Here is a 12,548-nt window from a genome sequence, read left to right as displayed (position 1 = left end):
CCAAGACCACTGGCTGCAGATCAGTAGCCGCAAGGCGAGACCCACAACTCCCACTCACGCTTAAGCCTACTTAGTGCTTTACTTCTTGGCCTTAGTTGCCGTCAAGTTGTCCTACTGGAGGACGAACTCATGGGACACCCTTGGATGTTCTTTATTGGACAACCCTTTCATTTTGATCTTCAGGACAGGGAGGAGAATTGACTCCCATCATTACCAACAGGTTGTGGTTATATTCTTGGATTGGAAAAAACTGTAAAGTCACGGCTTGCTATCTTGGGCCTGCTCCTATCCCCCCTCTATCTGTCCATGGTCATCACATGTTCCGGGCGTTGGGTTGGCTGATCGTCTGCCTCGCCTTGAGTCCCGTTCTGTTCTAAAGACTTTCGAGTAGATGCCATACCGAGTTGGCGAGTCATATGGTCTGGGCATAGAAATGCAGCACTTTTAGGAAGCTCATGTTTCAACGCTGTCCTCGATTTTGTTGTATTTAGTGGTCGGTGTGTCAGCTGTTACCTGAATTGCCACTTGTCTTGGCAACAATTATTTGTTACATGATAGGATGTGGTTTATTATTTTACTTGCACTATACTGTCTGGAGTCTTCGGGCTCCTTTCCTACTGCTGTGCTTTTCTACAACCCCACGTACAGACCTGTGCTTTTGCACCACCCACCACCTGGGCTACGCAACGCACAAGTGGTCATTAGGAGCTTTTGGGCTCTTCTTTTCTTTCTCTTCTTTTCCTTCACCTCTCTGTTTCACCCTCGTCATTGCACGTCTTTGTAACCCCCTCCTCTCCTTTTTTCCCCGTCCTCTGCCGCTACTCCCTGAAATGATTTTCACTGTTTCAACATGACTAATCTCACTATTGTATCAATAAATGTACAGGGGCTGAACGTGCCAGAAAAAAGATCCTCCTTACTTCGCCTCATATGGAAGAAAAGGGCCCATGTAGCCGTCCTTCAGGAGACTCACTTCCGCAAAGACAAACTTCTGTCTCTGCAGAACTCTAGATTCCCTGAAGTCTATCACAGCACCTCCTCGGACTCTAAAACCAAAGGTGTATCCATTCTTATCTCCAGGTCCGTTCCTTGGGGGCTTTTGGAGTGTCGCATAGATGACTTGGGCAGATATCTTTTTGTTAAAGGTAAGATTGCAAATTCAACTTTGACGTTTGCGAACTTATACCTTCCCAATTCGGGACAGTTGTCACTACTGGAGGAGGCTTTCGTCACACTGGAGGAATTTGCGGAGGGGACTCTGATATTGGGGGGCAAATTTAATCTCCCCTTAGACCCTTCTTTAGACAAGACATCGCCCCACCTCAATCCCTCCAGGCTTTAAATCGCAGCTTAAGACGCCTTTTTTATACACACCAACTAACGGACCCCTGGCGTATACTTCACCCCAAAGACAGGGACTACACATTTTTCTCTCACCCACACAACATGTACTCCCGTATTATTTCCTCCTCCGTCACTCACAATTATCGCTCCTCTTTTCAGCCTCCATTGATTGCATATCGTTCTCCGACCACGCCATGATACTCCTGTCCCTGTCCCTACCCTCCCTCCATCTCACACCCTGGCAATGGCGTCTAAATGAATCTCTCCTACAAGATACTAAGATCTTGGAGGAACCAACAACTGATTTCCGCTTCTTCTTTGCCACCAACAACACAGACGGCTCTAACCCCTTCTCAGTGTGGGAGTCCCATAGATGCGTCATGAGAGGCTCTCTCATACGTATTGGTTCCAGTCTTAAGAAGGAACGTTCTGCCGCCATTTCTGATCTAGTTGAACGAATTCACACCATGGAACAATCACATAAAAGATCTCTAGAACCCGGGACGGGTGCTGAATTAATTTGTTTATGGGACAGGCTTCGCATTCTGACACACTCCACGGCTTTTGAAACCTTATGTACGATGACGGGGCACCTGAGACACACCCTTTCACTGGCGTATAACTTATTGAACTCGCCAGCGGAGGGCTCACACCCTCCATACTTGTCTAAATGGGAAACGGACTTATCCGTTACATTGACTGCAGACAAACGTAACCGGTTACACACCATGACACACCAATCTTCAATCTCGAGTAGAATACAGGAAGCGGGATTTAAGATTATGACAAGATGGTACAGAGTCCCATCCAAACTCCACAGTTTTTACCCTGAGGTCTCTCCCATGTGCTGGAGATGTAGTATCCGGGTGGGTGATCTTACACACATTCTGGAGCTGCCCTATATTGCAAGTCTTTGGCACGTCACTTCCAAATTTACTAACTTTACGCTCCCCAAATCTCCGGATTTCTTCCTGCTTCATCTGTGTGACATCCCTCTCTCCACTTATAAGAAATCGATAGTTCGTCACTTGGTGAACACTGCTCGAGCCTGTATCCCGACCTTGTGGAAGCAAGTTGACCCACCTACAATGCGCCTTTGGTTTCAGAAGATCCAGCAGGTGAAACGCATGGAGGAGCTCACAGCGTCCCTGCGGGATACACATGACAAGTTCATGCGTACCTGGTTCCATTGGGTGAGTTTTGAGAACTCCTCTGATTATATCTCCCTATTGTCCTAAGGTCCTTCACGAAGCAGGCCACCCGCTCTTTAAGGGGTGGTAGCAGAAAACCCTTCTTCCTCACCCCCCCCTCCCTTCCCATTCCCATTCCTTATTTTCTCTTTCTTTTAGCTCTTTGTCCTCCTCTTGGAGGTTTGATATGGTACAGTGTGGATGGTCTATACAGCGAATTGCATTGCATACCGATTTACAATATGGTCGACCTGCATAATCTGTTATTTATCGTATCTGTCATTTACCAAGTTGTGCACTTGTTATTGGATCTTGTTATATGCTAATAAACATGGAATTTAAAAAATAAATCCATTTTAGCCACCCACTCTCTAAAGGTGGGGGGTTTAGCAGACTTCCAATGTCTAAAAACGACAGTACGAACAGCTGTCAGGAAGTGTCTAAGGAGTGCCCTTTTTTACACCTGATAGGGGACCAGGGATCAAAAATAGAAGTGTAATCTGAGGAATGGGTACCACAACAGAGCCCATGACTTAGACGTAGATATCAAAAACCGCATGCCAAAAAGACTGTAGGACAGGACCACCATATGTGAAGCATTGTACTAGTCGCCGTACGGCAGCGCCTGCACAAATCAGATACCTCAGGGTAGAATTTATGCAAAATCTGAGGGAATTGATACCATTGGGTTAAAATCTTGAAATTCTTTTTCTGGGCATGAGATGCTGTAGGCATTTTATAAGTTAGGAGAAAAATTATATTCCACTCCGACACATGTCTAAGAGGAGGGTAGAGCAAAGACATGAGACCACCAGGTGTGTACGATTGGAGTAATAGCAGCTCAGGAACAGTAGATGTGACTGTCCGGAGTCCTCCAGGCAAAGCAGAGTGGAGAAATTTTAACAATTGATGATATTCCAACCAGGAGAGAGTCCTCCCAGGGCAGTTCCCCTGAATTGCTGAAAATTGGAGGAAGACGAGAGCCATCATTCAACACCTGACATAGCGAAGTGTCAGAGGAAGATAAAGTAAAAAAAGCAGTCTAAGGGTCTGTTCACATCTCCGTTGCCCTTCCGTTGAGGGGTTTCATCGGAGGTTTCCATTGGGACAGGGTTCCGTTGTTTTGATGGAATCAATAGCGCAGTCAACTGCGCTATTGATTCAGTCAAAAACGATGGAACCCTGTCCCAACGGGGACAAACGGAAACCTTTAGCAATGTTTCAGTTTCCATTAATATCAATGGTGAAGGAAATGGAAGCTTAGGTTTCCGTTGCCTTTCCATTGAGGGGTAACCTGACGGAAACCTCAGACGGAACCCCTCAAGGGAAGGGCAACAGTTATGTGAGCACAGCCTTATCTACCACCGGTGGAAATGCTGGGCTGTTAAAAAGGGGGCTTAGTATTCCAGGTATACTTGAAAGGCCTTTTCTAATTACCAGTCTGTCCCAAAAAGTGAGGAAGAGGTGAGTGAGAAAAAGAAGTGTAGCAAAAGCTGGTCTAAGATATGGCAAGATCCATGGTAAGGATTTGAGTGATAGCAAGACAATGGTCCTTTCAATTGTCAACCATTGTTTATTCGGATCATTGTGGAACCAGCCCACTACTCGCATCTGGACCATGGCCTAATGATATAGAGGAAAAACAGGGAGGCCAGCTCCACCCTTCAGTTTAGTGTGGGACAGAACTCTCTGATTAGGATGTGGTTTCAAAGTGCCACAGACAAATTTTCTGAGCGCACCCTGGAGAATCTTAAAGAATGTCCCAGGGAGGAAAATAGGGATCGCTTGGAAGAGATACTAGAAATGTGGTAGAATGTCCAGGAAAATGGAGTGCGTAGGATTCCAAATCCCGAAGAGTGCGTTGTAAGAGAGGAAGGAAGTTAAGAGAGTATAGGTCAGCGGTGTCATAAGTAGGGCAGGCCTTAGGATAGATGGCGCCCTGTGCGAAACGATCTTTCGGCGCCCCACCCCATCATTAAAAAATGCCCCATAAAAAAATTATAATGCCCCTTTTATACAGTATAATAATAACATTTAATAAGAGAATATATTACAACCCCTTCAAGGAGCCATTATTTTGTCCTCTAATTGTGCCCACAGTATTATGCCACCTGTAGTACCCCTACACAGTATAATGTCCGCTTAGTGGACCCGACACAGTATAGTGCCCCCTGTAGATTTTGCCATACAGCCTCCCTGTAGACAGTGCCATACAGTCCCCCACCTCCCCCTTGTAGACCGTGCCCCCAAACAAAAATTGTACTCCCCTAGGCCCCGTTCCCACGACAAACTGAGCTGCTCCACGACGGGATCTTGTAGCCTGCTACAGAGTTTACCAACCTTTTCGGACTCGAGGCAGCACTGGAAAAATAAAATTTCCTCACGGCACCCCTACCAAAAATTGTTTCGAGAAAACAGGTAAAAATAAGCACTACACTTGTAGGGTATGTTTACCCAGCGTTTTTTGTACGGAAAAAGAAATCTGCTCAAAATTCCTTCAGGAACAGACAGCGTTGTTTGACCTTTTTTTTTTGTGTTTTTTCTTAAGCCGTTGAAGCGAATGCAAAAGACGCTGGCAAAAAAGCACCAAACGAGCGCCGCAGGTATTTGTTGCCACCTATTAATTTCAATTGGAGGTCAGAAGCGGAAACCACTTGAAGACCACCAGACCCCAACTCACAGTAAAATGACCATCACACAGATTCCCCCGGTAGGTGGCGCCACACAGCCCCCTGGTGGGGAGCGCCACACAGCCCCCTGGTGGGGAGCGCCACACAGCCCCCTGGTGGGGAGCGCCACACAGCCCCCTGGTGGGGAGCGCCACACAGCCCACAGTTCCCTGGTTGGCAGTGCCACACAGCCCCCTGGTTGGCAGTGCCACACAGCCCCCTGGTTGGCAGTGCCACACAGCCCCCTGGTTGGCAGTGCCACACAGCCCCCTGGTTGGCAGTGCCACACAGCCCCCTGGTTGGCAGTGCCACACAGCCCCCTGGTTGGCAGTGCCACACAGCCCCCTGGTTGGTAGTGCCACACAGCCCCCTGGTTGGTAGTGCCACACAACCCCCTTGTTGGTAGTGCCACACAACCGCCTGGTTGGTAGTGCCACACAACCACCTTGTTGGTAGTGCCACACAACCGCCTGGTTGGTAGTGCCACACAACCACCTGGTTGGTAGTGCCACACAACCACCTGGTTGGTAGTGCCACACAACCACCTGGTTGGTAGTGCCACATATATGGACAGTGACATCAGGGGAAACTTCAGCAGCTGCAGCAGAAACCCTGTCCACAGCGTTGCCGTCGCTGTGACCGGGGATTCCACTCCAGGAGAAGCTCCTGTCGTCTGTGTCCATTTATGTGGAATAAAGGAGGGACCCTAGTGGTGGGCAAGCAGGTAGCGCATACAAAAAGAAACAAATGTGCCGAGGGCACACCAAAAGCCAAATTTCCCAGCCACTAACAGATATATTGTATTATTAAAATATAACTTTTATTATTTTACCACTAAAGATGTTCAAAGGGACATATACAATAAGCACAGACGATTAAAATTTCCAGCCAGTGTTAATTTAGCACACGCTCTGTTGACACTCTCTCTGCATGCTTGCCAGACAGAGTGTGAGTAGATTAAATTCAAACGTATCAGGCCAGCAGCTGCAGACTGCTCAGCCTCAGTATATCGTGATAGGCGTGCTCTGGTTGCTAACAGGACCTGGCTGTTTAAAAAATTGTGTATAGCACCCCCGACATGTTTCGCTGTTAACACAGCGTCCTCAGGGGATCAAAACGGGGCTAGTAAGCGCGCGTGTAGAATGTTACTCCTTTTAAAGACTGCAATGTACGTCACACAGGGGTTCACCTGTGTGAGAGCCAATAGAAACTCTGTTAGAAAGCCAAGCCGTTTTAGAAGATTGGCACAGGAATTGGCCAATCAAGGGAATGTATGTTGGGCCAATTAAAATGTGCCGCGTGCGCCTGCGTACTTCAGCTATACCTGGACTTAGTAGGTTTTGATCCAGATATGTGATAGGCGCATGCGCATATGATCAAACAGTTGTACTTAGCCGATCTCGGACTTTATGGAAGCAAGTGCGCATGTCAAGGCACTTGCTTCCATAAGTCCGAGATCGGCTAAGTACAACTATTTGATCATATGCGCATGCGCCTATCACATACCTGGATCAAAACCTACTAAGTCCAGGTATAGCTGAAGTACGCAGGCGCACGCGGCACATTTTAATTGGCCCAACATACATTCCCTTGATTGGCCAATTCCTGTCCCAATCTTCTAAAACGAAGGCTTGGCTTTCCAACAGAGTTTCTATTGGCTCTCACACAGGTGAACCCCTGTGTGACGTACATTGCAGTCTTTAAAAGGAGTAACATTCTACACGCGCGCTTACTAGCCCTGTTTTGATCCCCTGAGGACGCTGTGTTAACAGCGAAACATGTCGAGGGGGCTATACACAATTTTTTAAACAGCCAGGTCCTGTTAGCAACCAGAGCACGCCTATCACGATATACTGAGGCTGAGCAGTCTGCAGCTGCTGGCCCGATACGTTTGAATTTAATCTACTCACACTCTGGCAAGCATGCAGAGAGAGTGTCAACAGAGCGTGTGCTAAACTAACACTGGCTGGAAATTTTAATCGTCTGTGCTTATTGTATGTGTCCCTTTGGACATCTTTAGTGGTAAAATAATAAAAGTTATATTTTAATAATACAATATATCTGTTAGTGGCTGGGAAATTTGGCTTTTGGTGTGCCCTCGGCACATTTGTTTCATTTATGGAGAATTACGTCATTGGCTTCTCCTGGAGTGGAATCCCCGGTCACAGTGTCCCACGCGGGGATTCCGCTCCTTCAGGAAACTACAGTCGCGCTAGTAGATAGCAGAGCAGGGAGATACCTCCCTGCTCTGCTATAGTGCCGTCGCTACCGCTGCAGCGGACGCTAGCAGCGCCACCGCCCTCATGGCCGGTGTCGCCGTTAATAGCGGCCCTGGTCACAAGGGACTTGGACTCCCAGGTTTTTAATAGATTGTGATTTTCAATCTAAACGAGAAGACCTAAGGCGTTTTACCAGGCCAGGAGGCAAGGGGACGTTGAGAGCCTCGTCTTTGCGTAATTTACTTTGAAATTGCTGACCTGGTCAAATCTCTCAAATTCACAAACAAGGACTGGGACAGAGATGCTGGGATCTGTAATGTACAGTAAGAGGTTGTCGGCGTAATGTGCCAGTTATTGATGATTACTTTACATTTCAATACCAGTGATATGAGGAGAATTACGGAGGGCCATTGCTAGATGCTCCATTGCAATGACAGAGCAATGGAGATAGAAGGCAATCTTGTCTGGTACCATTTGCGATGCATAGAGAGGAATAGAGCATACCATTAACTAGCGGTAGATCCCTGGTAAAAAGAGAGGATCCTCTCTAGCATAGTGGGGTTAAAACCAAGCTGTTAAAGTGCTGACCTTAGACCCTCCAATGGACACGGTCGAAGGCTCTCTCTACATCGACAGAGACGAAACCTGTTGGAATAGTAATTTTCCGCACATAGGACAATGGTAAAATGGTTTTATTGGCGTTATCTCGAGCTTCCCTATGGAGGACAAAGGCTGCTTGAATAGAATTAATTATGCGGAAGGTGGCCAGGTGATTATTAATAGTTTTGGCATAATGTTTGACATCCATGTAAAACAGGGAGATTACATACTGTACCTGTAACTATTTTTACATAGAAGATTCTCTTTAAGGTAGGACAATATGTACAGCGTTGCTTGATTTTCTGGAAAGTTGAGGGCACAGATATTCACATCTGACCAAAACAATAAAATTACCTATACCACTGAACTTATAGTCAATCATAGTCTAATGCCCATTTTAATACGTGACACTTTCAATAGCATGTCCTGTCAGAGAAAATTTGTTACGAGCAACTTTCTTTTTTAGCAGGGAAGGAAATAAATAAGTAGATAAAAACAAATCTTAATAGACATTTTCTTACTTTTGCTGATTATTTACAATAGTTTTTTTCCAAGCTGCTTTGTTTGCCAGTTCTTCATTTTCATATTTTCTCTGTTCCTAGAAAATAATTGACGTTTTAGTTCTAAATTGGTCAGAACTTTGTGTAGTAAACCTTTCTTCTTTTTTGTTTTTATTTCATCGCAACGCAATTAAAAAAGAGAGTGGGCAAAAATGTGATTCATATCAGAGTAGAAAGGAGTAAATCACTGCTATGTAAGAATAACATCAATGTTAGTCTCATATTTATACGAAAACACCTGCACAAGCCCTAAGCCCATTGGGATAAAGTTCTAAAAAGGGATTCAAAAGCAAAACTCTGAATAACACAGGTCCCAAAAGCAAACGATGGCAGGAACATGTTTTACTACTTGTAACTGGAGCCAGGATGCTGCTCATAGTACAAATGATAGCACAGACAATATGTTTTCGCTTATAGGTCCATCCTGGCTCGATATACATATTCATTTTAATTAAAGCGTACCTTTGTTACAGAAAAAACAAATCACAATCACTCCTGAGACAGCTGCAGATGGATATTAGATGCAGTCCGAACAGAAATGTTGTGCAGATTTTTTTTTTTTATCTTCTCTGGACATGCTCTTGCTGGTCAGATATCTTCCCTGCTGCTCCTTCTCCCCCCTCATACTGTTTCACTGAAACAGGGAGTGAGAAACTGCAGCTGCACCCCCCCCCCCCCATTTCCCTTATCTACGATTTAAACTAGATGGATGTTTTGGTGACTGAGAAGATTTATAAGAGTTCAAAGAGCCCGCAGGTAGGGAGAGAATCGCTTTATAAAGCAAAAAAATAAAACAAAATAAGAGTTCTCAAACCTCTTTAGAAGCCTTAAGCAGGTCGGGCTTCAGGGGAGCATTTGGAGGGATACATTTGTAACCAGATTCCTTTAATGCACTCATAAGTAAGGCTCCCATGGTTTGGTCATCTCTGGTCAAATCCTCTTTGTGATTGTACATCAATTCAAATAAGTACAGAGCCATCTTGGGTCCATGCTGAAAAAGTTAAAAGTTATCACGAATAGTAAATACGATAAGGAACAAATACCAATAGCAAATTAAAGTGCATATTTTATGTAATGGACCTGACAAAATAGTCCAAACGGTTTTTCTCTGGTCAGATGAAACTAAAATTTAAAGGGGTTGGCCAGGAAAAAAATATTTTCTAAAAAGTGTCCCCCAGCCTTGGTTTGCCTGCCCTAAAACACCCTACATACTTTCTAACCAGTTTCTGTTTGATCTCCATCGTCACTGTTGCTCTGTTTGTTTAGATCCCTTGCTTCTGGTCCTGGCTGTTTCCTGTCTTGTAACCCACCATACCCATGATCCCTTGGAGTTGGAGCAGTTTTGCCTGAGAGAATGAGCAAAAATCCCAGTGTCTAGATGTTTTAAGCTAAAAGAGAAATAACCCAAGAGACTTGTAACTGTAATTGCAGCAAAATGTGGCTTCACCAAGTATCGACTTTCAGGTGGTGAATACTTATGCACAATTAAGTTCTCTGCTTTTTGTCTTAATTATTTTTGGTCTCACAGGGGAAAAAAATTCACCTTCAAAAGTGGTAGGCACGTCGTGTAAATCAAACTGGGACAAACCCCCAAAAATCCATTTTAATTCAAGGTTGTATTTCAACAAAACAGGAAAAACACCAAGGCTCTAGATAGATATATATAGATATATATATATCGATCTATCTATCTATCTATCTATATATATATAGAGAGAGAGATATCGTGTGTATGTGTGTGTGTGCATGTGTGTATGTGAAAATAGATATATATATCTATATACACACTAGTCCTGTTTTTTCTTTTTGTAACAGTGTGTGAGGGACACAAGTGATTTTGTGAGGGGACACTAACACTTGTATCTGCTTCTCTCCACAGCTAGAACAGAGTGAGGAGAAACAGATACATATTTTTACTGTAGTGATCACTATGATTAGATCTCATAGTGGACACAACATCAGGAACCAATACTATTGGCTCCTGATCACTGCTATCAGAACAGAGCAACAACTCATTCTTAGAGCAAGAGCTGTCATTTAGACAATACCCGTTGGCTCTGTATGCGGTAACAGCATGTGACCCCTGTGAATGGCTGTCACAGCGGTCACATGATGTTAGAAGGAAATCGGCCTGTTCTGATGACTGCTCTAAGAACCGGACCTGATACTTATTGACTGTTTTTAAAGCAGACTTCATCATGGCGTCGCTAAACCCCCTCTACTACAGCGATACAAAAAAACGTCGCTTTATACGGAGTACCTGCATTGCCTGCCGTCAATAGACGGTGGGCGGTCGTTAAGGGATTACTTTCAAGTCCAGTACAAGATCAGAAATGGGTATTTGCAGCTTTTTTGTATAATATATATTTATATATAAACTGTAAAATGTGTTCATATCGGATTTCCCCAACAACCATCTGTGGATAGTTGATAAATGTTAGATTGGTTGGATCTGAACGCTGGGAAACTTCATTAAGGCTCTATTCACATCTGCCTTGTGTTTCTAATTATTCTGTTCCAACATAGGAACAGAAAAATGGGTTAAAACTTTTTCTGCCAAAGTACCCATTGAATGCAATGGTTTTTTTTGCCTCGGTTTGGCTCCGTTCCGTTAGGTTGCCATCTTTTTGTTGGGGACAATAGCCTAGACTGCTGAGCTATTTTTTACGTCCAAAATTACGGAAACTTAACGAAAATGTGCTGGTTTTTATTTCCTTCTTTTTAAGTCAAAATGGAACAGAATGTCTTCCGTTTGTATCCACCGTTTATTTAGGTTAATGGACTGGGCATATGCATCACTTCCTACATCCAAAAAAGGAAAAAAAATAAACAAACCGAGCATAACAGATGCCAAACTGAAACAAACGGAAGTTAAAGTTTTAGGTTTTTTTTTACGGATCCTTCGGAAAAAAAAGCCTGAAAGTTTACCTTTCCGTTTGTTTCAGTTTGATATCTGTATTTTTATCTGTTTCCATTAAATTTGACGAATCAGTTAAACACTGATAGGCCAACTAACATATTTCCACTATTTGCTGCCTACAGATTTAAAAAAAAAAAAAAATGATAAAATTGAAAAAAATATCTTAATTGCATGAAAAAATATAAAATTTAGAAAATTATTTAGTGCTTACTTGCAAACCGGGACTTAAGCATTCTGTTAATATATCCTGATGTCTTGGTTCATTGACTATTTGAAGAACTTTTTTTCGATTCTCAGTTGGCTGTGAAGGCGACAAGAGATGAGCCAAGAGCCGTCCCAGCTGAACACGAAATGTGTCAGTACATAGGTAAAGTATCGTTTTCCACTGATGCTTGGGAGAGCTCACTCTTCCTGAGCCCTGCAGAAGGAGTAAAATTCTAGTTAAAATGTCCAAAATAGAAAAAAAATATTTATTGCATTTTTAAACATATGTATGAATATATGAAGTCAATGTAATAGAAGGGTATTTTCACACACCGATTTGTTGCAAAAATTAATTCCATACGCCTGAATAGGGTTGTTTCTGCAGCATGTGCAGGAGTTTTTTAAAACCCCATTAAGGCTCTGCTCAAACACCATTTGAGACTGAGGTAGGACGCATAAAAGTCGGGTGTAGTTTTTGACGTATACCACTGTATAAGCATTCAATGACATACATCACCTATAAGCTCCTATAATAAAATATTGCAGTATACATTATTTGCGGTTGCCTCTTTAGAGGAAAATGCAGCAGATTTTCTATACAATTATAGAGGTTGTCAAGTTTTTATTTTTTTACTTTTACTGTAGATTAGGAAATCATACAGTTTTCTAATATACATGACGCGTATTAGAAATTCTGCTCACATACATTTCTTGTAGTGCATGAGGCCCCTGTCACAGTAGAATGGTATAGCCCACAGATTAGTCCTGTGTAATGAATCCACAGGCTAACGGAATATGACTAAACATGGCGTCTCCAGAGATTGAGTCAAAAAAAGATTGCG

The 12,548-nt window shown here is 43.6% G+C and overlaps 1 protein-coding gene across 4 annotated transcripts in view; it reads right to left on the bottom strand.

Annotated features, from left to right (window-relative positions):
• Positions 1-12,548, bottom strand: part of LYST (lysosomal trafficking regulator) — a 342,444-nt gene that overhangs the window by 122,601 nt on the left and 207,295 nt on the right. For all 4 annotated transcript variants that reach the window (XM_075862446.1, XM_075862448.1, XM_075862447.1 and 1 more), the window contains 3 exons: positions 11,714-11,920; positions 9,397-9,573; positions 8,544-8,620 (listed from right to left, as the gene is read on the bottom strand). In XM_075862446.1, the coding sequence (XP_075718561.1) occupies positions 8,544-8,620; positions 9,397-9,573; positions 11,714-11,920 (461 nt within the window). The remainder of the gene's footprint in view (positions 1-8,543; positions 8,621-9,396; positions 9,574-11,713; positions 11,921-12,548) is intronic.

Source organism: Rhinoderma darwinii, chromosome 4 (genome assembly GCF_050947455.1).
Source record: "Rhinoderma darwinii isolate aRhiDar2 chromosome 4, aRhiDar2.hap1, whole genome shotgun sequence".
NCBI classification, from domain to species: Eukaryota; Metazoa; Chordata; class Amphibia; order Anura; family Rhinodermatidae; genus Rhinoderma; species Rhinoderma darwinii.
Note: the sequence above shows the minus strand (reverse complement) of the source record. Positions and strands in the feature narration are given on the sequence as shown.